Source organism: Phycodurus eques, chromosome 5 (assembly GCF_024500275.1).
Source record: "Phycodurus eques isolate BA_2022a chromosome 5, UOR_Pequ_1.1, whole genome shotgun sequence".
NCBI lineage: Eukaryota > Metazoa > Chordata > Actinopteri > Syngnathiformes > Syngnathidae > Phycodurus > Phycodurus eques.
Window position 1 is genome coordinate 18,966,458 of NC_084529.1, and position 27,454 is coordinate 18,993,911.

The 27,454-nt window shown below is 43.2% G+C and overlaps 1 protein-coding gene across 3 annotated transcripts; it reads left to right on the plus strand.

Annotated features, from left to right (window-relative positions):
• Positions 1-113: 113 nt before the first annotated feature.
• On the plus strand, positions 114-27,397 carry si:ch211-272n13.3 (ankyrin repeat domain-containing protein 26). 3 transcript variants are annotated; one of them, XR_009768629.1, is made up of 43 exons: positions 114-580; positions 1,820-1,934; positions 2,023-2,196; positions 2,635-2,741; positions 2,847-2,984; positions 3,122-3,282; positions 3,640-3,676; positions 3,762-3,834; positions 3,957-4,008; positions 4,346-5,877; positions 6,097-6,313; positions 8,122-8,183; positions 8,268-8,346; positions 8,427-8,525; positions 9,223-9,308; positions 9,415-9,478; positions 9,560-9,604; positions 9,712-9,945; positions 10,025-10,087; positions 10,166-10,236; positions 10,642-11,355; positions 12,701-12,882; positions 13,264-13,461; positions 13,558-13,588; positions 13,666-13,807; positions 14,043-14,274; positions 14,365-14,548; positions 14,657-14,803; positions 15,084-15,546; positions 16,341-16,846; positions 17,362-17,514; positions 17,655-17,830; positions 17,941-18,034; positions 18,111-18,137; positions 18,503-18,580; positions 19,113-19,247; positions 19,362-19,474; positions 23,816-23,960; positions 24,048-24,260; positions 24,595-24,818; positions 24,898-25,096; positions 25,211-25,478; positions 25,555-25,603. XR_009768629.1 is itself a non-coding variant. In XM_061677928.1 (43 exons), exons 1-43 carry the CDS (start codon positions 381-383, stop codon positions 25,683-25,685), a joined length of 8,142 nt encoding a protein of 2,713 aa, XP_061533912.1. In that variant the 5' UTR covers positions 114-380; the 3' UTR covers positions 25,686-27,397. The 3 variants fall into 3 exon arrangements, 2 of the variants coding, with proteins under 2 accessions (XP_061533912.1, XP_061533913.1); XM_061677928.1 differs by having other exon boundaries at positions 25,433-25,478; positions 25,555-27,397; XM_061677929.1 differs by having other exon boundaries at positions 14,061-14,274; positions 25,433-25,478; positions 25,555-27,397.
• Positions 27,398-27,454: the final 57 nt, after the last annotated feature.

The window sequence follows — 27,454 nt, forward strand, 5'->3', positions numbered from 1 at the left end:
TATTCCGGGGGGGGAAAGAGGGTGGCGCTACTGAATTAGAAAAACAGGATAACAGCTGACAGGAAACAAACCGTAGAAGAAGAAACCGATTCCCCGCGCATGCGCAAAATCGTCTCCAGCGCAAAGGCGCCGCTTGTGGTGGTCTCCTTGGCTCAACATCTAAACAATGATTACGCTACTTGAGTTGCTGAAAAGTTGCTGAAAATGACTTGACGTGGCCGTACTTCGGATAGTCGCGTCAAACTATGTAATACTCGAAGGACATTTTCCGACTCTAATCCGCTTTGGACGTCTTTGTTTGTCCGGGATGAGAGGCGCCAGTGCTGAGCCTCTCACGCCGATTTAAGTAGCAGACAGACAGTGGCGCTGAAGCCTTCAGCATGAAGAAATTATTCAGCTTCTCCAAGAAGAAACAGTCGCCGTGCCGTACGCCTGACCGAGGCAACGCGCTCACTGCTGGCTACGACGTGAAAGAAAAGGACCTGGGCAAGTTTCACAAGGCTGCCTGGCGAGGAGATGTGGCCAAGCTGGAGCACCTCGTCAAAAGCAACGATGTCAACCAGGCTGACAAGCACAACAGGTCAGTGTGGGATTGTCCCATTTTTACAGTGATTACTTTGTTCAACTGAACTTACTTCTACTGAAGATGGGCAATTGAAGGGTAATGTGTTGTCCTACAGGCTCCAAAGTCAGGGTTTTATAAACTGTGGGTCTGGACCCAGTATTGGTTACTGGTTCATTTTTATTGGTTCAGGGTTGAATAACAATGAAAAAAATAAAATGTGGCTTCTGAACTGTGATTTTATTTTTGTATTTTTTATATGAATTATTTACGTAATTATTTTAATATTTTTAGCAAATTAAAAAAATGGCTTGGCTCAGCAAAAGTTGAGAAACACTTGACTAGACACTCAAGGGCTCTTGTTTGTAGTAAGAAATTGATGCCTTCTGTGATCTTTAGATGCAAATTTTGTAAATTGACTTTGTGATAGAGCGGCACGGTGGCCGACTGGTTAGAGCGTCAGCCTCACATTTCTGTGGACCCGGCACCGCCTGTGTGGAATTTGCATCTTCTCCCCGTGCCTGCGTGGGTTTTCTCCGGGCACTCCGGTTTCCTCCCACATCCCAAAAACATGCATTAATTGGAGACTCTAAATTGCCCGTAGGCATGACTGTGAGTGCAAATGGTTGTTTGTTTGTATGTGCCCTGCGATTGAGTGGCAACCAGTTCAGTCCGCCTCCTGCCCGATGACAGCTGGGATAGGCTCCAGCACGCCCGCGACCCTAGTGAGGAGAAGCGGCTCAGAAAATGGATGGATGGATGGACTTTGTGATAGTTCATTAAATATTTGACTAAATCGGCATCCGGGGGTGGGGAAACTTTTTTAATTTGGTCTGAAAAGGTTCAGGCAAGCCTCATCTAAATAGGCAAATGTAATGTAATCAAAACCTTGAGGTTATACTAACAATATGTGACATTTTAAACCATTTTTGGTGCTATTAAAAGATAATTTTGTTTTATTTTATAAATTAGCTCCACTCTTTTACATAAGTCAAAGGCAGAACAGCACGCTCACAGATGCATTTTCAAAAATAGGCAGATAACAAAAGATTTTCTTGTTTTATTTTTTTAGTTTCACACTTGTTGATGTGGTAGGCACTCCAAAGACCAAACTATTTGTATATAAGCCATTATAATGACAAATTTCCATACTAAATCCTCTTATAATATAGCTGTGTCAGTACTATCCAGTATTGCATGTACTGTAAATCCAAATTCTAAACATTGGTATTCAAGATTTTCTCTTTTCTCTTACAGAACAGCCCTTCACCTCGCTTGTGCCAGTGGAAATGCTGAGGTGGTGAGATTTCTCATGGAGAAAAAAGCTAAGCTCAGTTTATGTGACAATCAAAATAGGTTCGCTTTAATGAAGGTAAGCCTGGACACACTTGGACTCGTTAACATTTTGATGACCATCAATTGTTTTCATGAACCACGTCGATGCGCCTTCAATTTATCAGGCAGTACAAGGTCACCATGATCTGTGTGCTAAGATTCTACTGGAAAACCATGCTGATCCCAACCAGGTCGACACAGAGGGAAACACAGCTTTACATTTGGCCTCAAGCATCCCGGCAATCTCCACTGTTGTCACCCTGGTGGATCATGACGCTGACATCAACGCACAGAACAAGGTGATTTTCATTATCACGGCACCGTTGAAGAAACGCGTCTAGAAATACCAAAAGTAAACACACATGCTAATGTTAGCTTAGCTCTGGATGCTGAAACACTGTGCTCCACAATCTCCATTCGCCGGAGCACTCCGGTTTCTTGCTGCTCGCAGTGTCCTCATGGATAAAACTAATCTCCTTACTGTAATTACTTCTTACAGTCATTGTTGTTGTCCCAAATTTGTTAGTGTCTTGTCACGAATGTTATGTTCAATGCCACATGGTTTCCTGCTGTGTTTTTTTTGTAAGTGGAAAATTTAGATTAATCATATCCAGGGAAGATTTTCTGTTTTTGTATCCCCTCTTACTCAAGGTTCAGTGTCTTTTGCCTTCAAAGATGTTCTCCAGCATGTCTAGGCTGTAATTAATCTGTATTTTACACTTTAATCTCATTTTTAGGAAGGCATTTCACCACTGTCTGTGGCAGTTCAAGAGAACCACATAGAAGTGGCCGAGTTTCTCTTGAAGAAAGGTGCTGATGTCAATGTTTTGGACCGAGATCAAAGGTCGTTACCAAATAATGACTGGGAGTGTACCATATTTAAATCCTCTTAACATACCAGTGTTACAGTGTAGCTTCTTTTGTGCGTGGTCTCGAATCAAATTTACAGGTCGCCATTAATGATAGCTGCCGGGAATGGGCACATCGGCATGGTACGAATGCTCCTGCAGTTTCACGCAGATATTGCTCTGAAGGATAACGAAGGAAAATCAGCTGAGGACTATGCAGCCATTGAAGGGCATCATCCGTAAGTTTCTGTTTGGACCAGTCAAGAACTGACCTGAAATGACAGGAGCAGTCGTGTATTCTCTAATGAAGCATCTGCTTATGTGAAATCAGAGGTTACAACATGTTGACAGTGTCAGTGTCATGACTGTCTTGCAGCTGTGCCATCCTCATTAGTGAGCACCATGCCCAAAGGAACCAGGCGGCCTCTCTGTCTCATCCAGGTCCAAGTAAAAATAAGTCAAAATCCGAGATGGGCAACACATCCCGAGCCCTTGAAACTGGCTTCTCTGTGGGAAGACCAGCCATCGACAAAGATGGTGAATAGTTTATACTTCATACAAGATCCTGAATACGAAACAACCTAGTTCACACCAGGCGGTACAGTTCAGTTCTGGTGTGTAGATTGGATGGAAATACCGTGACATCTTAAGTGTCACACTGTGACAATTGTCTTTAAGGTGCCTTTAAGATGTTTAAAAATATAATTATTATTATGACTATAAATATCACAACAATTTTGATACGATTCAAAAAAAGGAAGCTTAAAAAATTGCATACTAAACTGAAATCTACTCCTTGGTAGAACCCATACTTTAGAGTTTTTGTATTTGTTAAATAGGTTTCCATCTGTCTTGGTTCAAAAAATTTTAAGCGGTTCCATTGCATTGTTTCAGATTTTGAGGATAATTCTCAAGCAGAGTCACTAAGCCAGTAAGCTTGTATTTCTTTTCAATACATGAAAACTACACGTGTCAGTGACTGTCCAGCTTCTAACTCTTGTTCTCTGCAATTTAAGGATGTCAAAAAAGGGTGGCACTGATGAATGGGCTTCATCTGAGGATGACTGTGAGTCACCTACCGCTGAAAAGGTTGGTCGAGTCAACTTGAACTCTATTCAAAATTTCATTGAGTTATGTTTTTAGCAGCCTCTTATTGCGTGTAACTTCCTGTCTACTTTTTGAAGATGTTTTCTCCCCCTGCTTTCTTTCAGACCCCACAAAAAATGAATCTTAGGAAAATGCTTGAATCTAAAAGAGGAAAAGGTACTTGACACCTATTTCTTCCCTTGCATTACTCCAATAGCTTATTTTGTGTGGATGGTAATTGTTCTTATAACGCTCATAGCCTTTGCAGTGCTTGACAAATCCATGAGTGCTTCAGAGTCTGACAGTGACAATAGTGCCCCGAGAGTCGCGTCCAGTAAATCCCCAAAGCCCTCAGTAGAACCCTCACCTGTTCCTTTCCTTCCCAAAGCCTCCCAGATGATCTCTACCCCTCTCCCAATCTACTCAAAGGTAACATATTTCTGTTTATTCTTCTGTCGCTTTCCGTTGACGCCGTTCCTCTCCTTTTCTTTCCCCTCTAACTACTTAAAACAAGCAGAGAGTCAGTCGGAACCTGCGAAGAGCAAACGTGGTCCGATAGATCAGCTGTCAGGAAGTCAATCAAGCTTAGAATCTCAAGCCCAGAGCTCGGAAGGTGAGGGTTCTGAGGAAGAATATGAAGATGAAGAAGAAGAAGAAGAAGAAGAGGAGGATGAAGATAATGAGGAAAGTGAAGAGATAGATGATGATGATGAAGATGATGATGATGATGATGAAGAAGAAGAAGAGGAGGAGGAGGAGGAGGAGAGTGTCCCTGACTCTTGTTTTGCCCCTGTTCATTCAAACACTTCTTCTTCGGAAGACGCACAAAAACCTTCCCCTCTGGAAGTCGATGTTGATAGTTGGAAAACTCAAAACAAACAGAGTTCTGATCACATTCCCAGTAACGATGATGTGGTTGAACCTCCACAGAGTTATTCAGAAGCATCTGGAAAATCATGTTCTCAGATGCTGCGGTCGTTGGATGTGGACCAGGATTTGGTCGTGTCAGCCATTAGAGTGGAATCCAAATATTCCGATGAGGATGACGAATTAATGTTGGCACCGGGTCAAAAGATCATTTCAAACCTCATCAAGAGGCTTGGTGCACAAAAGGCAAATGAGGTTGAGATAGAAGAATTGGAAAAGATGCATAATGATGATGACAAACAAAAGACCCTTCAGGACGATCCCCAAACAAGTAAAAAAAATATGCTGGAAGAAGGAAAAAATAGAGACAGCGAACCCGACACTGAATGTGGTGGTTCAAAAAAGGAAAAACCCAGATCACCATGGGGCTCCTCCATGGAGAGCACAGACAATGACGGCTGTAAGGAAAAGGACATCATTCACAAAACCCCCAGTCCAAAAGGTGACAAACCTGCATCACCAATAGACAGCTGCTCACTGCCAATAACAACCAATGATGAACAAATAGCCTTTGACAAAATGTCTCCAACTTGCTCTCCTCCGTCCAAAAACAGACTGTCTTCAGCAGAATCCGACTGGGATTCTCCATCTGAAAAAGACGAGGGACCAGTTGCCGGAAGAAATTCAAATGTGGCGTCAGAGGAAGAGTTGGGTGGACGCTCTCTGGCATCCAATGATAACGGCAGGCCTAAAACCCTCAATGAAAACACTACCAGAAACCGAATACAACCATCCAAACACTCGGTGGGCCAACCAGCTGATGATGAAAACGAGCTGTCGGAAAAAGGGAAGGATTGTGTGCCTCTTCATAATCCTTCCAGCCCAGCTAGTTGGCTGCATTCCATAGCTCGAAATTCATTAGACAAAATGGTAGACGAAGAAGAGACTCGCTCAAAACTCGCAAAGGTGTGCGTCAAGTTCATCACCGATGGTGGTCGTACATCTCCGCAAGGCGGGCCTACAAATCCTCACACAGAAGAGTCCTTACAAAAAGAAAAAATGACCGATCTTCCGTCCAGCAAAATTAACGTCGCTGGTGGTCTGTCAGACACAAGTGTGTTTTCAGAACCGTTGCCTCACACTGACATTGACGATGTTGATTTGGACTCATCCAATGAGGTAGGGAGCGGAATGCATCCTGAGGATAGACACACTAAAGTTGTCACCGTGCAGGTACAACTAGTTTGTGTAGTAGGTATTAGTATGTCTATGCTTAGTCTATCAACAAAGTAGCTTGTACCTTGGGATTTTCTGTTTTTTTTTTGGGTGGACCCATTTTTCTGCTTTACTCTCACAGTTCAATCCCACAGATGAAAATAAGAGAATATTTTTATACAGAAAGAGGAAGACGAGAATGATGCTAGTGAAGAGGACCCAGACAGTGGTGATGATGATGACAACGATGAGGACCGAGTGGAGGAGGAGGAAGAGGAGGAAGAAGAAGAGGAGGAGGACGTGGACATCTCAGATGATAAACTTGAAGGAAGAAGAGGCCTGGACTGTGCAGCTGATCATGTTGCGGAAAAAAGAGATCTTTCTAGAGATATGAAAATTGGTAAGAAAAGTTCAGGTATCCCTTATTATATGCTCGGTGAGTGCCAGTATTTCTTTAGATAGTGGCCTCTTCTCTAATAGATGCCATGCCTCGATCAAATGGCGGGTACGTTGCCCACTTTTAAAATTAACACCTCAACTCAAATAACGTGCTCATTTTTCCTTGTGGTAAATTGAAATACAGCGGTGCCTTGACTTCCGAGTTTAAAGCAATTCGTTCCCTGACCACTTCATAAAAACATGCAGTAATAATATTTAAATACTTAAACTGAGTTTGTGCATAATGATTTCACCATGCCTTCGTTATGTGAGTGCTTCTGGTGTGTGCACAGTGGCCACCAGGGGGCAGTTTAATGCAGGCTCACGAAGGGAACTGTCACAAAAGCAAGTAAGCTCAGTTGCTGCCTTGTTTGTGTTTAAATATCCGTTGCTTGAAGGGTTATAACATCATTATCGAGCCTACTGTAGTTTCATTAGCCCGTCTATGGCGTTTTGCATTGAGCCTTTGTATTAATCTAGCGGACTTTCATCAGACAGTTATGTGATTTAGTTAAATACACAACGTAATTCTCTTTGTTTTATGTTTAGTATGACAGTTAACTTCAACTGGGACGGGGAATAAACAGCTTGTAAGTATTTGGCCTCTTTTTTAAAGAATTGCTCGCAACTCGAGACAAAAAAAAGTAATCCGAGCGATGGCTCGTATCTCGTAAAACATGGAAGTAGGCTCACTCGAAAGTCGAGGGATCACTGTAATAGGTTCTGTACCTCTACTGCGATATCTCACACCAACAGGTGTCGCCCTTAACAAATGGTGGTGTCAGTCCATTCGTAGAAAATTATTTTTTTTAATTAGCACAATTACTCTGTATTATAATCAAATTATAATACCATAAAACGAAATATATTATACATTGTCTTGTAATATCCATGCAGTTTTATTATTTTTTTTATTTTTATTGCGCTTGCCCTACAGGAAGCCAGAGCCTATTCCAGCCAATCACACTCACATTCGCTATTGATAGAGAATTCAGAGTCTCATTGCCTTCCTGTTACCTTTGTTCGGTTTATAATGAGACCTGCTATGTTGTATGGTTTGGAGATGGTAGATGACCAGAAGACAGGAGACAGAGCTGGAAAGTGACAGACTTGATGTTGCTGAGATTCTCTTTGGGCGTGACGAGGATGGAAATGATCAGGAATGAGCTCATCAGAGGGACAGCGCAGACTGGAAAGTTTGGAGACGAAGCTAGAGAGGCCAGAATGAGATGGTTTGGACACGTGTAGAGGAGGGAAACTGGATTTATCGGTACAAGGATGCGGGAAATGGAGCCACCAGGTAGGAGGCAAAGAGGAAGACCAAAGAGAAGATTTATGGGTATTCTGAGGGAAGACTTCCAGATAGATGGAGTTAGAGCAGAAGATGCAGAGGACAGGGACAGACATGTATGTTAGGTTTAACATGCATGTTTTTAGAATGTGGAAAGAAGCATATGCTGCCCATATTGTAATATTTATTGCAAATGTTGACCTATTTGCAAAAAATAATAAAAAACATTACATTAGGCAAACATACAAATAACAATCAATTGTACAACAAGTGTACAAACATATTTTATTGTCTTACCTCTTATAAATGCCTGGTATGTGCTGTTAAGTAAAGCCACTATTTTGGGTAACTGTTCATATGATCTCCTTTTGCCAGTTAACATGATATGATACATTGGCTACATACTGCAAGTTAAGTTTTCAACTGACATTACTTTTCCTCTCCGACTTTAATGAATGCGGTTCTTTTGAAAATCTCAGATGTTTATTCCGAGGTGGGTCTCGAGAAGGAAGAGCAAGAGCCGGGGTCTTGGGTTTCTGAGGTACCTTAAATGAGTGCGTTTTTACAAATGTTGCTTCAGAGATTTTTGTGCACTGTAAATACTTATTTATTACTTAATCACTAGCATGAAGACTGCAGTTTGCCACGGGAAGATAAACAAAGCGAGGAAGCACAGAATACGTCTGGAGAGAAGATGGAAGAAGGTAAGCCATGTTATTTTAAATTATTATTATTTTTTTTTCGTTTTATAATGTAGAAAAAAACTGTTGCATTTTTCCTGTAGACTTGTTATATAGTTCCTCATTTTTACGAGGGGCACGAGGCGGGTGGAGGCCCGAACCTTGGTGGAGTAGAGGCAGACTAAGAGGCAGCCTGGGAGTTGGTAGGAAAGATGAATGGTCACTGTGCTCATTTTGAGCAGCTGCATGTTATCTGTGCACGATATTTCACCATCTACTCATCAACATTTTTCATAGAATGCATGCAGCATACATTTTTATGTCAGCCTGGTTAATGGATGCCATTCTTGTTCTTCAAACCATTACACTGTTTAATAGTTTTCCAAAGGAGAAAATACAGTGCAGAATTGATCAGATCTTGAATTGTCAGTTGTCATTCCGAAGTTAGTGTCCAATAATTGAAAAGTGCATGTGATTCTGAATTTTTGGCACTCAAGCACGATCACAAAAAAAAAAAAACCATGGGATCTAAATGCTTTGAAAGTTTCCCAATCATATTTTCATGAATTGTGATCTCATGTGCATGGAAATGTTTTTTATTTTTTTTCATCAGTCTTGTTTAGTCATCCAACATTATGCAAGTACGTGTTTTGTCTTTTTAACCATATCGTTATTTTACCTGATCTGATCAAGCAAGCGCTTCATATTTTACACTCTCAATTCATTCAGCTTGACACAGAAAAATTCGGATACTTTTTCTGATACTGCGCGACTGAAAAATAATGACTACATTTTTGGCTAAGGGCAAGCTGGACAGGCCAGCAGACCAGCGCAAGGTTATTTGGACTAAATGAAACACGGTACAAATACAAACTGAAAAGGTTTTGTCTTGATCGCCAGGCCTTGGTGCCGTTGGTCCTGTTGCTGAAAATAAATACAGTGCGGATACCAGAGGTGTTCAGAAAGGGAATCCTACACAAAGAGAGGTAAGCTCAGCACCAGATTGACATTTTATTTATTTATATATATATATATATATATATGTATGTATGTATGTATGTGTAATAGTAAAGGGGGTTTTCATCCCACTAGAGTGAGAAAACCAAATGGGGACTGCTTTTGAGCAAATGTGAAGGAAAAGGCAAGGAAAAAACAGGTCAGTAAGTTGATAAAGCTGAGACTATTACTTTTTATTGTGTTTTAAAACATACATAATCTTAGTTTGCTTCTTTGACAGATTTGATGGAAGAACTTGGTTTGGGAGATTTTGACTATGCTGAAGGTCAGAATGAATTAATATGAATGCTATACATCAAATTGTTTATAATTTAAGTTTTAGTAGATAATGCGATCTTTAAGTGTCACTTTGCTCTCATTTTCCTTTTACAGATGCATCAGACTGGGATACATCTAGCAATGCTAGTAAGAAAAGCCTGCCGCGATGCACAGAGACCGCTCCTGCACCTGAGGAATTCCAACAATCCTCCAGAAAGGAGAAGCAGGTCGATGTGTCTCCAAAAACGCCCGTTGCTCCTCCGAGGAAAATCTGCACGGACGAGAAACAGGTCGCAGCTCCTCATCCCCAGCCTCGTTCCAAGAAGACGGTGCCTCAAGAATGTGACAGTAAGAACTTTATTCTTTTTCTACTTGCCATTCAAACTACATTGACTTGATGCTCTTTCATTTGTATGTTCTCCTTCAGTATCTGATTTGGACCAAGACAATTTAACTGGCAATCAGCAGCTTCAGGAAGCGGTCAGAGAAGGTTAAAAGACTCACTGATCATTTCCTTATAGTCTACATGTGTGCATATGTTCTCTGTGTAAAGACTGCCTCTCTTTAGGGTCCCCTGAAGTCTCAACAATGGCAGAGGGCATGAAAAGTAATTTGCAACCTGACAAACAGCAAGAAGAGGTGAGAAATAACCAGCTGATGAAATCAATGCCACGGAATCCCATTTTAATTCATCTCGACATCAAACGTGCCTCCCCACCCATGGAGAGAAATAGTTCAGATGGAAGATTGAAAATAAAATATACAGTTGGCTTGACAAATCACATCAATGGGTGTTATTATGAAGATGAGATAAAGTGATGGACAAAAATGGAAGAAAATATGTTTGTTAGTCTCCCTTTTGGAGTTATAGCTTCCACTCCACTTTGGCAAATTACACATCTGCTCAATTACTGTATGTTTCCAGTAATATAGTTGAAGTCATGTAATGAAAATATAGTCTGTTGTCCGGAAAAATAATTGTGAAATCCCTTGTTTTTTGCTCTTTGTCTTCTTTTATGTTTTTCTATCCCATCTCAATCCAAGGAAAAAGATGATGCCTTTGAGTCATGTGACTTGAAGCCAAGTCACCCACACACATACGGCCTGATGGTTGTTGATGGGGGAGGCGGCGATGTGATTATAGATCAACAAAGTCGAGAGGAAAGGATTATTGATGATGTTCTGCCGGAGACCCAGTATGAGAAGCTGTGGGAAGAAGTGGAGAAAAAGGAAGCAAAGCCCTTCAGGTTTGAAGAGGAGTTCAAATCAGAAGGTGTCATAGAGTCGTCCTCTGCTGAAGAACAGTCAAGCGATGAAGTCAGTCAACACCCTGCAGCTCGATCAGGGAGGCTGGTCCTCCTTTCTGTTCCAGAACAGAGGGAGTCTGCATCAGAAGACTCTACGTCGGAGTCCGCTGACTACTCACTGAACGAGGAAAATATTTCAGACCACTTCCCTGCTCGTGGGAGCACCGTGTTAGAAAATGCAGAGGAACCCCTCCATAGTGAGGCACTACGCGCCCACACAGCAAAGGAGGAGAGCATCGTAGACACTGCTGGCCAGAATAAACCTAGGCTTTGTCACAGCCGGCAACTAAAAGAACCCAAGAAGAACCGCACCAGCTCTGAAAAGAACCCTCAAGAATTTGCCAATTCTCAGCCGAGCTGGCCAAGCAGAGATTCTGGCTGTTTCCCTGTTGTTGCCCATGAAGACTTTAAAGAGGAGGTTGAAAAGTTGAAACTGGAAGTCCAGGAAGAGGTAGAAGATGGTCGCCTGGCTCCATTAGTCATTTCAAAGTGTACTCTTCTCTCCATGTTTCTTTGAGATATGAAGCACATTTTGTCAAACCGCATGAACCTTTTTCCCCTTTGTGTTTTTTAACCAGTAAGAGATCCTTTAATAAAAGATATTATATACCGTACTAATATTCTTAGAACTAAGGCTGAAATATACAATCAAATTTTAGTTATAATTAATGGGTGATTTGAACTCATTTATCATGCAGTGTCTTGAAGAGAAGTTATGAAAGATGCATACACACCACCAAATTAGATTTTTCAAAATGAATATACCCCGGAAAATTGGACCTACGGTGGATATAAAAACTCTACACACCCCTGTTTGAATACCATTTTTTTTCTATTACAAGTGAGCTCAAGATAAACCATTTCAAAACTTTCCACCATTAATGTGACCTATAACGTACAGCCCCAAAGCATGATGCTGCCACCTTAATGCTTCACTGTAAGTACGATGTTCTTTTGGTGTTGAGCAGTGTTGCGTTTTTGCCAAACAAACCTTTTGTTTGGCAAAAACAAAAGGTTTGTTTGGCTTTTTTTTTTTTCTTCAGTGGAACTGAGCCCTTAGCTAATGTGGAAGGAATTATGAACAGTTTGAAATAGCAGTCAGTGTTAGCACAAAACCTTCAGGCTTTCTGTTAGAAAGAAACAATTGTGAGGAAAAACCTTCTAGAACATCTGAAATTTATTTGGGGATAATCAGAGGCGCTTAAAATTTTGGCAGGCTCATGCTGACTCCCATTTAACATGAGATTGAGTGTGTTTGTGTTTGGGAAAAAAGGATTTATCTTGCTGTCATTTTTTTTTTTTTTTTTTTTTTTTTTTAAATTTCACAAAAACCCAGCATTTGTACAGGGGTGTGTAGACTTCTTATATCCAATGTCAGTCATTCAACACAGCCCCCCCAAAAATGTACACAATGTTCCTCTGATCTCTTGAGGGTTAGATTTAACAAGTGTTATTTTTCTTCTGTTTAATTCCATTTGATGTCAAGGGCATTGTTTTGTCTCCATCTCGTGTTCAAATTAGTGTGTACTTTGTCTCTTTGGGTTGTTGTTTGAATTTACATAATGTCATATTTAGCGGTCGACTTTCTGCATCCTGCATGGACTTGGTAGCATGTGCTGTGTTCACCCTGTCAGCTACTGAAAGAATAGTTTTCCATCTTCAGCGTGTCTCTTGTCAAGTAGAGTTATCGCAGTTAGGTCTCCTAAGAATTAAATTATGAATTGTAGTGTTCAAGACATGCAACCCTATTCTTAACACTGATCCAAACCTTTTCCTCTTTGGTGTGGGCTTTACAGGTTGTCAAAGAGACTCCCAAGGCTGCTGTTTCAGTGAGAAAATCCATTGCTTCCAGTACAGGTGGAAGTGCATCAGAGGGGTTTGCTATTAGGAAACCCGAGATCGGGTCAGCGAGCCCCAAAGAGACGTCAAGTCAAACTGAAACCTCCCAACAAAGACAGAAGCTGCTTATCTCAGACAGGTATGCACTTTTCTTTTTTCAAATCTGATGGTCTTGTATGTTTTTTTGCATTTGCAATTTTAAATTTTTTAATTGATTGCAGTATATTAAATGTATTGTACACTCTTCTAATGCTGTAATATATGTATTTCTCTGCTTGTTTTTTTAAGTCATGCTTCAACAGATTCAAACTTGAACAAAATCTTTGCTTCATTTGATCACTGTCACAGTCACAAGGGGTATATGTGTCTTGTTTTTGACATTTTATCATAAAAAAGAAAATGCCATGTACAAAATTTGCATTGATAACTGCTTTTATTGAGGTTGCCATGCAGCGTCACTGGCATGCATGAGCTCCTGACTGGTCTGTTTATATATATTTTTTTTATTCCATATGACCAGCAGTACATTGATGGAATCCCAACCCTCACATCAGCGGCCATCCGGTATTAGCAAGCCTGTAGAACAGGCCGTAGAGGACACCTCACAGCTGGCAGGAGGAAGCAAGACCCACAGATCCAGAACCCCTCAGACCGACGACAGGGAGCTCTCCTTGTTTGACGACAGCACTCTAAGTGACATGTCGGACAATGAAGGACGGTATGTACAGTATATTATGCACTGTGGAATGCATTATTTTTTCCATCGGCCGTTTGTTTCCACAACAGTCAGTTTTTATTTCTCTGTTGGCAATAGGTTTAAAACTGCAGAACAGAGGAAAAAACAGGTAAACATGATTTTTGTGCTTTTTTTTCATGACTAAAATTGAATGCACAGATTAAGACCACATTTTCATCCATTCAGCAATCAGAAGAAATTGAGATGTCTGAAGATATTGACGAGCTCAATTCGTCATCTGACGTGACCACAGATGATTCAGACTTTCACGCTTCAGACCATCGTTGTAGCTCCCTCTTCATTCAGAATCTGGACTCACTTGCGACAGGTACAGTTGGTTTATTTATTTAAAAAAAAAAAAAAAGCAGACATCCACATACAATAAATAGCAGGTGACTTTAAAGGCTAAATTTGTGCAAGTGGATAACATCTTGCAACACACTTCCTAATTAACTGGATACATACAGTAGGTTGGGTGTCATTCAGAAGACAGTGTCAGTTAACCTGACCTTATTATGTTTACCTGATTGTTTTGTTGACCAACTTTTGTGTATGTACTGTAGCTATGCTTTATCCCTCAGATTCCAGGAGCATGGTGAAGCTGCAGAACATTTTCCACAAATATGAGCGCTCCATTCAGAAGGCCAAAAGCCATCACGGTTACTTCGCAGACAAAGTGAGCCTTCTGGAAACGGAAAAGGCGCAGCTAAGGAACTCTCTGGATGAAGTGAAAGATATTAAATCGGCTTTGGAGCGCAACCAGCTGGACTTGCAAACAGAAGTAACCAATCTCAAGTAAGAACCGCTCCACTGTCTCTCTATTACGTTTTCATAAACTGTCTTTGGTTCTTTAATTTTTGTTGTTGTATCGTGTTTGTGGCACAGATTTCAGCTAAAACAGGAGCAAGAAAACGGCCGTAATGCCACCATGATGTATAACACCACAGGAGAAAAGCTGAGGAGGACAGAGGAGCAGCGGCAGGTAGAGGTTCAGGAGAGACAGAAAGTGGAGCTGGCTCTTAGGAACTTGGAGCTGGAGATGCGAATACTAGTCAACAACAAGAAGCAGGTATAACTTGTACAGCTGTCCTAATGATATGCCGTGAGTCAATGTCTCACCGGACTTCGGAGGTCATTTGTTAGATTGCATTTTTGTGTTTATTCTATATCTCTCCAGCTTGAGGAGGACAACAGTCAGAACCAAACGCTGTTGGCCCAGGAGCGCAGCGCACGCACAGTGCTGGAAAATCTGCTCAACAGTCATATGCGCAAGCAGCAGGAGATAGAAGAGGAGAACAAAAGAAACATAAGCAAAAGCCATGAGGTAATTCCCACCATTGTACGCAGTATGGTGATTTTGACACCCTCGTTAACCATTGTTGCAATATTACAGCAAATGCATCAATCTTGTTTAAAATAAGCATGGGCTTGAACATTCTTATAGTATTTAACGCGCAGAAACCATACCCCGCTCAACTGTCAATCAAGCACCACTACAACGACCTGGACAGCCTTCAAATTAATTTCATATGTACAGAGATTTTGTTGTTGTTGTTGTAGTGTTTCGTGACAAAGTATTTATTTATGGATTTAAACATTCCTAGGCATTGTCTCAGCTCACGGAGGCCAGCGACAGGGAGCGGGAGCTGCTCCAGCAGATTTCTATATTTCACGAGCAGCTGAGCACCCTCAGAACAGACCTTGAGAATTCCCAGGCCAACAGCAGCATCAAGCAGAGAGACCTCCAGGAGGAGAATAAGGCCCTCAAGGAAAAACTTGAAGTGGCCCGGCAAGCTCTCAAAGTCAACGGCGACACACTCAACCAAACCGTCTTGGACTTCAACAACCAGACGGCCACCATGAAGTCGGAGTTGACGATCACCGCGACCCACCTGGAGAATGAGCGTCAGGCCCGCGAGACCGTGGTGGCGGAGTTAGTGTCTGTTCGTGCTCGCCTGACCGTGGCACTGCAGGAGGCCGAGCGCTCCATGGCAGCTCGGTCGGATGCAGAGAAAGCTCTGCTCCAGGAGAAGGAGGAACACCATCGTCTTAAAGACAGACTCTCAAGTGAGTATGAGTGCTATAATTGCCAAAATGCTAAGAAGCTCATGGTTCAGCTTTGCATCTTTATAGGGAAGTGTAGTCAAAGAAATTTAAAATGACTAATGATTATTGATCAATGGACTTTAGATGGGGCAGCATGATGGCCGATTGGTTAGCTCACATTTCTGAGGCTGGAGGTTTAAATCTGTTCTCTGACCTTCCTGTGTGGAGTTTTCAAGTTCTCCCCGTGCTTGCATGGAAGTTTTTCGCTGCTCCTACCACATTCCAAAAACACGCGTGTTTGCCAGTTAATTGAAGACTAAATTGTCCAGAGGTGTAAATGTGAGTGTGAATGATTGTTTGTCTTTTTGCCCTGTGATTGACTGCCGACCCGTCCAGGGTGGACCTCGCCTCTCGCCCAGAGTCAGCTGGAATAGTCTCCAGTTTACTTGTGACCCTTGTCACCCTCGGTGAGAATCTGCAAAATAGAGTCCATATAAAGAAAAAATTTATACAATATATCAATACTATTACTGCTGGAAAATATCCCCACAATAAACAGCGTCTCACTGTCGTGTAAAACTGTATTGCTTCCCATTCTTTAAGGCACAGCAACTATGCAACAAAACCTCAGTGGTACCAACGTTAGCTCAAAGAAACTACACATCATCAAGAAATGTTTTAATTGCCAATCTATCAGGTCCATAAGTTGTACCCTATATTTTAAGTGACACTGTATAACTTTGTGTAAGCGGAGTCTGTTCACACCACTTCTTGTAGTGGGGCAACACTGACTCCTACTTGACTTATCTGTACAGGTGATGCATCCAATCAGTACGAAGCAGTCAGCAGCCTCTCTCAAAAGCTGTCCAAGGCAGAGGCGCATGCAAACAGTATGGAGAACGAGGCCCATCGGATCATGCTGCAGTTGTCTGAGAAGAACCTCCTGATGAACACTGTACAGCACGAGAGCGACCAGACAGCCGCACGTGTTAAAGAGCTGGAGGCCGCTTTGAAGGGCGAGAAGGAGCTGGTCGCTCGGGCCGGAGCACGTCAAGAGGCCACGCAGGAGCGCTTAGCCCAAGCGCAGAGTGAAGGCATGTTGCTACGGCAACAGCTGGAGGAGGCCCAAAACAAGGGTGTTGCAAAGGAGAACGCTGTGACAGATGCCCAGAAGTCTTTCAGTGACATTTTGTCCAAGCTTCGCTCCGACTGTGAGGACAGAGTACAACTCGTGCAGGACCGGAATCAGGATCTGGCCACAAAAGCTTCTGAACTTCGAGAACATATCCACCAATTACAGGAGGAGAAAAATGAAAGAGAGGTGAGAGCACCTCCTTATAGAGTCAAATGATCAGTTGTTCCCAAGCTTTTTACACCAAGCTCAACCTCACAAAACACTTGACCATCATTTAAGTCCAGTAGCTAGGACGCCTAAATGTTTAACATAAACAGTAAGAACATTAGACTAAAATTATACTTCAATAATAATTCAATTAAAATGTATTGAACATAAGTTAAATTTAAAAATACATAAATGTTTCAAAACAAACTATTCTAAAAGATTAAATGCAACTTTGTTCTACTTAAGAGTAAAATACAACTGAACTGTACTTAACAATTGTATTGTACTTGATCAAAAAAAAAAATAATTAAGCTACTTTATCACAGTTGCACAGTTTGAACATATAATTCAATGATTCTTCACATACCACAAGAGCGATCCCATGCACCATGAGTGGTGCACGTACGACAGTTTGAGAATCATGGAGCTAATGCCTGGACAATCTCCGTATACAACCAAATATTTCTTTTTTTATTAATTCTGGGTCTGTTAAGGCAAGTCAGAGGCAGCTGCAGCAGGAGTTAGCAGACTCATTAAAGAAGCTGTCGATGTGCGAAGCTTCTCTGGAGATCAACACACGCTATCGTAATGATTTGGAGGAAGAAAAGACTCGGCTCCTTAAAGACATGGACAACCTTAAGGCAAAGGTACTGGCAGGGAACAGTGCTGACTTTTTTTTCCCTCCCCTCATAGCCTCATTTGTTGTGTGTGGCGTTACTCATGATAAATGAGAGTGCGCAATATGTATTTTTTTTAACATTGGTCAAGTTTATTTTCTGTGATATAGATGGAAGAAAGAGAATCCCTATGCCTTCAAGCTGAGAAACAAGTGAACGATCTAAGGTGTCGTCTGGATGAACGAGAGAGAGAACTCAGCACTGCCGCTCAGAAACTGCAAGGGGCGCTGTCTGCTGCGGCTGCCTCCGATGCTGCCGTCAAACAGCTGGAAGAGGCTGTGCAAAGGTAAAAAATGGAACTGCATGTTCTCCTGTGCACTGCTAAAACAGAGAGAACAGTTTTCTGTTTGTAATCAAATGTATTAACTGTGTCATGTCTGCCTAATGCTGCCTTAGGCTGGAGATAGAGAATGTCAAGCTGGAGGCCGCTGCAAAGCAACAGTCTAACAAACTTGAAGCACTTCAGAAAGGTTCTCAGGAGGAGGCAAGAGTGAGTGCAACTAATTTTCCTTTTATAATACTTTATCTTCATGGACGTATTTAAGAAAATTATTTTTTTTTCCCAGCTGTCTGACAGTGCAAATGGAGGAATGGTTGGTTGGTGTTTTGGATTTAGATTGACTTCGCCCGTGACAGTGCATCTTTGACTTAATATAAGTTACAATGAAATTCAGTGGTCTTTCTCTGGTGTCTTTGAACAAACTGCAGCTCAAGTAATGCAATAAATGTGGTAGCTGTTCTTTTGGGGAGGTTTATCTTGGCAACCTCATGGATTATTTTCCATGATTCTGGTTTCTGGGGTCTTCCATTCTTCCTCCAAGCTGCATGATGCATGGTACAATCTATCAAGTGTCCTGAGGAGCTCTTTAAAGTTTACAAATCAGCCTCGCGCTTCTGTATTTTCAAGAAACAAAACACTACACACTTTAAAGTGTGACATTTTTCTTCGTTTGTGTAGGTCAGAGCTCATTTGGAAGATTTGGTGACCAACCTACAAAGTAGTAAGATGACATTAGAGGACCAACTCAGTAAAGAGGTGAGTGCTACATTTACTATAGCAGTTATATTTGAGATCCACTACATTCAAAACATCACCTGACCAAACCTGAAAAAACAGTTTCACTGACTTCCCGTGTATGCTGCGCTAATGACCATGACTACGGTTTGATGACGTGACAATTAGAAGCGGAACTTGCTAAAATGTTTTCTTTATGGCTGGTGTTTTCGGACAAACGTTAAATATATGTATATCATTTATTTATACAAACATATATTTAAACACGAGCAAAGCCTAACCACCGGATATTGTTCTCTTTGGTGGCTGTTTAGTGATGTCTCATATGGTAGGTGGCAGTTGTTACTAAATGGACATATAGTCATCAAATTTATAAAAACCTTTTAAGAGCTAACATTCATAACAAGCTTAGGTGATTTTTGTGTAATCGTCCTGCACGTTATTCTAAGTTAAAACAAACACCTTGCAGCAATGGCAACCAATTATTTTTAAAGTAAAAACGGATTTAATGGTGTGTATTTTTTTGTCTCACATTTTATTATTTTATGTTCAGGTGCAAAAGCAAGGTGTATTGTCCAACAGTGCCCACGACTCTCAGGTCATGTGGGAGGAGGAGCTAAAGAGCCGCTCTAAGCTAGGACTGCGTCTTGCGGAGCTCGAAAAGGCAAAAGTAGAACTTAGCAGCCAGGTGAGTGTAATTTTGACTTAGTCAATGTTATCGAAAATGAATTAAATAGCAAGCACTCCTGCCCTCTTTTGTTTTCTTCCTGACTTTTGATAGCTTATGTGATGTGTGTTCCAGGTGGAAATAGAGAAGAAGAAAGCCAAGAAAGTAGCAGAGCAAAAGAAGGCTGTCGATTCCCGTCTGAAACAAGAGATGGAGAGAAACACAGAGCTTCAAAAGGAAATGTACAGGTGATTGTGCCACCTTTCATTTGTCTTACCCGGATCCAAACTCATCCAATCATTTAGCATTACCAAACAAAACCCCATAGGAAATCCATCCATTCTGCCTGATGTGTATCAGCAATGTTTGTTCAACAGTTCAACAGACTGCAAGACGTATTCCACAATACGAGCTTTTATTAACAACTCAAGGCAATAACAAGCCTCCCAGTCTGCTCGGCAACACTCCAACAAATTGGGGCAACATTATCGTAATAATCCTGTCAAAAATCAGGATTAAAAAAAAACCACATCTGTGGAATAACCACATCTGTGGAATAACATCCATCCATCCATTTTCTGAGCCGCTTCTCCTCACAAGGGTCGCGGGCGTGCTGGAGCCTATCCCAGCTATCATCGGGCAGGAGGCGGGGTACAACCCTGAAGTGGTTGCCAGCCAATCGCAGGGCACATATAAACAAACAACCATTCACACTCACATTCACACCTACGGGCAATTTAGAGTCTCCAATTCATGCATGTTTTTGGGATGTGGGAGGAAACCGGAGTGCCCGGAGAAAACCCACGCAGGCACGGGGAGAACATACAAACTCCACACAGGCGGGGCCGGAGATTGAACCCCACTCCTCAGAACTGTGAGGCTGACGCTCTAACCAGTCGGCTTAGTTAGCAGTTGTGCTCAAGCGAGTAGCGAGTGCGACTGCTAAATAAACCACCAAGTTGCCAAAGAAAGTGAGGTGAAACTGTTTCCTGAGTGTTTTGCAACAGACCGGGAGGGTTTATTTATTGCCTTAATTTGTTAAGAAAAGCTTGCTTTGTGGAATATTCATTGCCATCTGTTGAGCCCTTTTTACACAACTTACAAAATGCCTCGGATGAACATGCAACACTTTCGGGAAATGTATGGCTGAGTCACGCATTTTTTGTACAAAAACCAAGCGGATATACGAAAAGTGTGGGACAAAATCTGGACGAAAATGTGTCCAAAATCGAAAACAAGGCATACGAAAACCGAAGTTCCACTGTATGCTTTTCAAAATGGGATACCTGTGGTTTGCATTCATTTTAAATGGCTCTTTTTGGCTATTTGTCTGCTCAAAACAGTACTTGAGATCGCAAGGCCTAAAATGTTCCAATTTTGATGATGTTTTTTTTTCCCCCTTCATACATTCAGTGCCATTCAAAAGACACTTTATGGATTATTGATTAATGGATTGTTGGGTTCCCATTGGCTTAGCACCTGTGGGAGGGCCCATAGGGATCGGGTACAGTGCGACCTGGGCGGTGGCCGAAGGCAGGGACCTTGGCGATCCGATCCCCGGCTACAGAAGCTGGCTCTAGGGACGTGGAATGTCACCTCTCTGGCAGGGAAGGAGCCCGAGCTGGTGTGCGAGGTCGAGAAGTTCCGACTAGATATAGTCGGGCTCGCCTCCACACACAGCTTGGGCTCTGGTACCAGTCCTTTTGAGAGGGGTTGGACTCTCTTCCACTCTGGAGTTGCCCACGGTGAGAGGAGCTGAGCAGGTGTGTGTATAATTATTGCCCCCCGGCTTGGCGCCTGTACATTGGGGTTCACCCCACTGGACGAGAGGGTAGCCTCCCTCCATCTTCAGGTGGGGGGAAGTGTCCTGAATGTTGTTTGTTTGTTGTGTTGTTTGTTTGCACCAAACAGCAGTTCAGAGTACCCACCCTTTTTGGAGGGAAGGGGTGCTGGGGAACGCTCCCGCTGGGGACTCCATCGTTCTGCTGGGGGACTTCAATGCTCACATGGGCAATGACAGTGAGACCTGGAAGGGCGCAATTGGAAGGAACGGCCCCCCCGATCAGAACCCGAGCGGTGTTCTGTTATTGGACTTTTGTGCTCATCACGGATTGTCCATAACGAACACCATGTTCAAGCATAAGGGTGTCCACAAGTGCACTTGGCACCAGGACACCATAGGTTGCAGTTCGATGATCGACTTTGTGGTCGTGTCATTGGAGTTGCGGCCGCATGTCTTGGGCACTCTGGTGAAGAGAGGGGCGGAGTTGTCAACTGATCACCACCTGGTGGTGGGTTGGCTGCGATGGTGGGGGAAGATGCTGACCTGGCAGGCCCAAACTTATTGTGAGGGTCTGCTGGTAACCTCTGGCAGAATCCCCTGTCAGAAGGAGTTTCAACTCCCACCTCTGACAGAACTTTGCTCACGTTCCGGGGGAGGCGGAGGACATCGAGTTCGAGTGGACCATGTTCCGCGCCTCCGTTGCTGAGGCGGCCGACCGGAGCTATGGCCGTAAGGTGGTTGGTGCCTGTCGTGGCGGCAATCCCCGAACCTGTTGGTGGACACCGTCAAGCTGAAGGAGTCCTAACGGGCCTTTTTGGCCTGTGGGACCCCTGAGGCGGCTGATGGTACCTATCAGCTTCCTCTGGAGTCCCACAGGCCAAGTGGAATGCAGCTTTGGTGGTCGCTGAAGCAAAAACTCGGGCATGGGAGGAGTTTGGTGAGGCCATGGAAAAAGACTTCCGGACGGCTTCGCGGAAATTCTGGTCCACCATCCGGTGTCTCAGGAGGGGGAAGCAGTGCACCATCAACACTGTGTATAGTGGGTATGGGGCGCTGCTGACCTCGACTTGTAACATTGTGAGTCGGTGGGGAGAGTACTTCGAAGGCCTCCTCAATGCCACCGATACGCCTTCCCATGAGGAAGCAGAGTCTGGGGTCTCTGAGGCAGGCTCTCCTATCTCTGGGGTTGAGGTCACTTGAGGTGGTTAAAAAGCTCCTCGGTGGCAGCGCCCCCGGGCTGGAGTTCCTAAAGGCTTTGGATGTTGTGGGGCTGTCTTGGTTGACATGCCTCTGCAACATCGTGTGGACATCGGGGACAGTCTGGGGTGGTGGTCCCCCTTTTTAAGAAAGGGGACCGGAGGGTGTGTTCCAACTACAGGGGGATCACACTCTTCAGCCTCCCTGGTAAGGTCTATTCAGGGGTGCTGGAGAGGAGGGTCTGTCGGGAAATCAAAACTCTGATTCAGGAGGAGCAGTATGGTTTTCATCCTGGCCGTGGAACAGTGGACAGATCCACACCATCGGTAGGGTCCTCGAGGGTGCCTGGGAGTTCGCCCAACCAGTCTACATGTGTTTTGTGGACTTGGAGAAGGTGTTAGACCGTGTCCCTCGGGGAGTCCTGTGGGGGGTGCTTCGGGAGTATGGGGTGCTGAACACCCTGATATCGGCTGTTCGGTCTCTGTACGACCGGTGTCAGAGTTTGGTCCGCATTGCCGGCAGTAAGTCGGACCCGTTTCCGGTGAGGGTTGGACTCCGGCAAGGCTGCCCTTTGTCAAGGTTAGAGGGGCTCCGGTTTGGTGGCCTCAGTATTGCATCTCTGCTTTTTGCAGTTGATGTGGTTCTGTTGGCTTCATCAAGCTGTGACCTCCAACTCTCACTGGAGCGGTTCGGTGTGAAGCGGCTGGGATGAGAATCAGCACCTCCAAATCTGAGACCATGGTCCTCAGTCGGAAAAGGGTGGCGTGTGAGATCCTGCCCCAAGTGGAGGAGTTCAAGTATCTTGGGGTCTTGTTCAGCAGTGAGGGAAGAATGGAACGAGAGATTGACAGGTGGAGCGGTGCAGCGTCTGCAGTGATGCGGACTTTGTATCGGTCTGTTGTGGTAAAGAAGGAGCTAAGCCGAAAGGCGAAGCTCTCGCTTTACCGGTTGCTTTACGTTCCTACCCTCACCTATGGTCACGAGCTGTGGGTCGTGACCGAAAGAACAAGATCCCGGATACAAGCGGCCGAAATGAGTTTCCTCCGCAGGATGTCCGGACTCTCCTCTGCAGGGTCTCCAGGCTCTCCCTTAGAGAGAGGGTGAGAAGCTCGGTTATCTGTGAGGATCTCAGAGTAGAACCACTGCTCCTCCACATTGAGAGGAGCCAAATGAGGTGGCTGGGGCATCTGATTCGAATGCCTCCCGGACGCCTACTTGGTGAGGTGTTCCGGGCACATGAACTGGCTGGGGAGAGGGAAGTATGGGCGCCCCTGCTAAAGCTACTGCCCCCGTGACCCAACCTCGGATAAGCGGTAGAAAATGGATTGATGGATGGATTGTTGGGTCAAACAACTTTTTAGTCAGCACGATAGATTCGTTGTGTGTCTGTCTAATTTGTCTTGCATTTAAAGACAGAGCCTGAGCCCGGTTAACAAATTTCCAGTTTATCTTAATTTCATCAACACATTCAAGATGTAAAACAAGTCAAATTTTAAAGTGCGAATATCCATTGTAATTTGTAGTGAACAATACCTTGCATTAACAATAATGATTACTTTATTGTTATTTGTTTACTGACTACTCGTTTGTGGTGTTCATTTGAATTAAGGCTACGGACTCTGCTTAAAACTGCAAAGAGGAGGCTGCGGGATCAGGACAGAGGTGGTGGCAGAGGAGGTGACTTTGCCTCTCCAATGAGTAGTCTAAAGATGGACCTGGGAAGACATAGCCAGGCCGATGGAAGGAGGGAAAAAGTTTGTCCAGCTAATGCTTCACTGTCATTATAAAGTACCGCACAAACTCAGTATGTGAGTTGTGTTGCTACTCGTTCTTGTCTCCAGGTGCGAGACCTGCAGGGGGAGCTAGAGAGGGATGTGTTCCAAGGCAGCCTGTCGGAGAGGAGGCTGTTGGAAGAGGAGGTGCACAACCTCAAACACAGAGTGGAGGCCTCCGAGGTGGAGCAGAGGCAGATGGAGCAGTACCGTCGGGAGGTGGAGGAGAAGGCACGACAGGAAATACATCTGAAACTACAGGAAGTCAACTTCTTCCTGCAGGTATGGTGAAAAATAATAAATATCTTCGCCGGCCACTTTTAGGTGCACCTGCACAATCAAATTGACTTTTGTATCAAACAAAGATAATGCTCAGTTTTGTTTGCTTAACAATTTATTACCTTAATGTGGAACTGCATTGCATCATACTGAGAGCTTTTTTTTTTGTATTATTATTTTTTTACCTCTCCTGTTGCTAAATTAAAAACCAAACTATTAGAAACATCTCTCAGTATGATCCAAGGCCATTCAAAGATTTGTAGTAAGATGGCACCTTCAGTACCACATCACCTTTAGTCACCATCATTGTATATTCAATGTTAATTATTTCTCACAGTCCCAGGCGGCGACCCAAGAGGCACAGGACCAGATTAAAGCGGCCAATGAGGTCAGCCTGCACTTGAAGATCCAAGAACTGGAGAGCGAATTGAACCGAGCCCGAACCATCCAACACGACACCGTCAGCCTGAGAGAGTCCACGCGCACAGAGCTGGAACGGTTCAAAGAACTGTACAGAGAGGAGCAGAAGCTCCGCAAGTCCCTGTCTGCCGATCTAAAAAGGTCTGAAAGTCGCTACTTTAAAACAAAACTGCTCAACTCCACATAATGTCGTCAAACATCTGCTGTTTACTGTATACAGGACGAACTATCAGCTCACAGAGGCCAGTTCCAGGTTGGTCAACGAGCATGACACATCTCTCATCACCTCCCCGGGACCTGGACCACCACTGTCTGGAGTTGTGTGCTCCCTGGGGGCCCCATACAGGGGCCTTGCCTCAAGGCTCCTCAGCCCTCTGGCTGAAGGACAAAGCAGCAGTGTGGAGGACTACCTTGCCATGGTATCTCACATTAATGTACTGTAAATTGGTACCTGGACTTATGAGTGGCCCAGGAGTTTTTCGAGTTACAAGCTGTCGCAATGTAGCAATTATGCTCCTGTAATTCCCTCACAGGTGGGCAAAGAGAGCCGCAGTTGCCGATCCACTCTCAGCCGTCAAACTCCCAAATACAAAATGAGAACGTATCAAAAATAAAATTTTCCTCCATTCTCCTTCATGCTGCGTTTAAGTTGTTGTTCTCTTTACAATGACTTCAGGGAGACCAAAATGATTGATGGTTTCATAATTTTTTTTTTTATAATAATCCAATTGCTCAATCTGTATTGTTGTCTTCAGATGCAGCGTCAGTTGGACAGAAGCATATCAAGGGAACTAAACAAAGGTGCGAGAAGAAACAATTTACAAAGGCTATTTTGTTGTATTGTTCCATGTGATCAGTGTCCATTTCCCCTCCTCAGCCTCTGCGGAACTCGACGTCTCTTTGGCCCGCATGTCTCCAGTGGGCTCTGCGTCGAGGGTGGAGCTGGACCCCGTTAGCAGAGCAAAGCAGCAGTACTTGGAGGTCGTGAAGAAGAACCACGAGGTCTAAGAAACACTAGAGATGTCCCAGCAGTACCAAGTTGAGGTAGAAATTACTGAGAACTTCAGCGTGTGTACTGAATATCCACATCTGACTGGGATTTCACCACTGACCTCACAGGGGGATTGTTAAATAGAAATGACATAAGGTACATCCCACAACAGTGTATATCTGTACATAGGAGCTTTAAGTACTGTCTGGACCAATCAAGAACAAACAAACCAAATGCACATTGCACTTAAGCACTCAGGAAGTGAGCACATTGCTCAGCCACACTCTTAAACCCACAATCTAATGCACAGGTTAGCCACCGCCCAAAAATCAGGAAAATGAAATGCTGAAAAACAGTTTAACACTATATCTCCACAACTGTGTACTACATAACTGCTGAAAATGTGCAAAGACTGGGCGTTATCTTCAAACATGTATACTGTATTTACAAACAAATCTCTGCATTCACTTTACAGGGTTCAAGATACACAAAATTTTATGAACTGCATTTTTGATTATGGATTAGATTTTTACTGTACCTAATGTTGTGGCTGATCAGTGTATGTTGTAGAGTACACTGTATTTTGCATCAATCAAGGGACTCACAGAGAAGTATTAAATCAACATTCAGTTTTAATCAGCAACATACACTATATGTATTTGAATTTTATCATTCTTTCTTTGAATCTGTTGATGTTTTTTGTTTGGTTTGCCGTCCATCATTGCTCCGTGCCATCAAATGGGGACGTTTCTTTCTTGCTTTAAATTTTAGGTATATTTAATTTACACGATGTATGGGTCAACATAATTATTTCTTAACGAGCCTCTCCCAAGGTAACGATATATTCTTGTCACTAATTTCAGTTGTTTTTTTTGCAACACTCTCACAATTTTTCTTTCTGCAACCCTGTACAGTTGAGTAAGAATGCCTGGGATGTTTGTGAATCTTGTCTATCAAAAGGACTGGAAAATAAAACTTTAAAGCACGTAGCTTGCTGTACATTTCAGGAAATGAAGTCACATGAGAGAGCCAATAAAATGAAATTTGATTGAAATGTTCCAAAAAGGGTTTAAAAAAAGTCTTAAACATGGCCTTCTTAAATCTTCTGATACCCTGAAGACGGACGGACGGGTTGTAGTAAAAGAGCATCTGGGTGACAGAACATAAATATTTACAGCTGACCTACACTGCTGAATTACTGTACATACAGTATAGTGTTTGTGTACTTTGTTTATGACGTGCACTGATTGCAGGTGTCTGATTCTCATGATGGGAAAAAAAGCATCTTTCCATCAATGTTTGATGTTATTTATTGGCCCCTCATTAGTTATATTTTGATATGTTTACTTTGTACCAGCCCACCCTCCCTCATTGTAAAGGCACAAAAGTTGAAGGTATGCGTCGGTGAAGAACCTATTCCCCTCACTTATTCAAATGACACAATGCACTTGTGATTGCCCCCCCCCCTCCCCACACACACACACACACACCACACACCCCTCTGTCTTTTCCTCGCTTTGATGCTCACATTTATTTTAGTTTCCTTTGCAGCAGATGGGTACATCTGACAGACTGACTATTAAGTGTGATTATTTCTCTTTCCTCCCCCCAATTGATGCCACTTCACACACTACATGTAAAGCTTGCTTTGATTGAGGAGGTTACAAACATCAGATTTACATGTGGCCAAGAATACAAATAGACACATGATGAATAAAAAGGCGGAGAGTTGAAAGGATGTATTTATTTATTGAAAAGTTATGATGGCTAAAACAAAGCTCTCTAT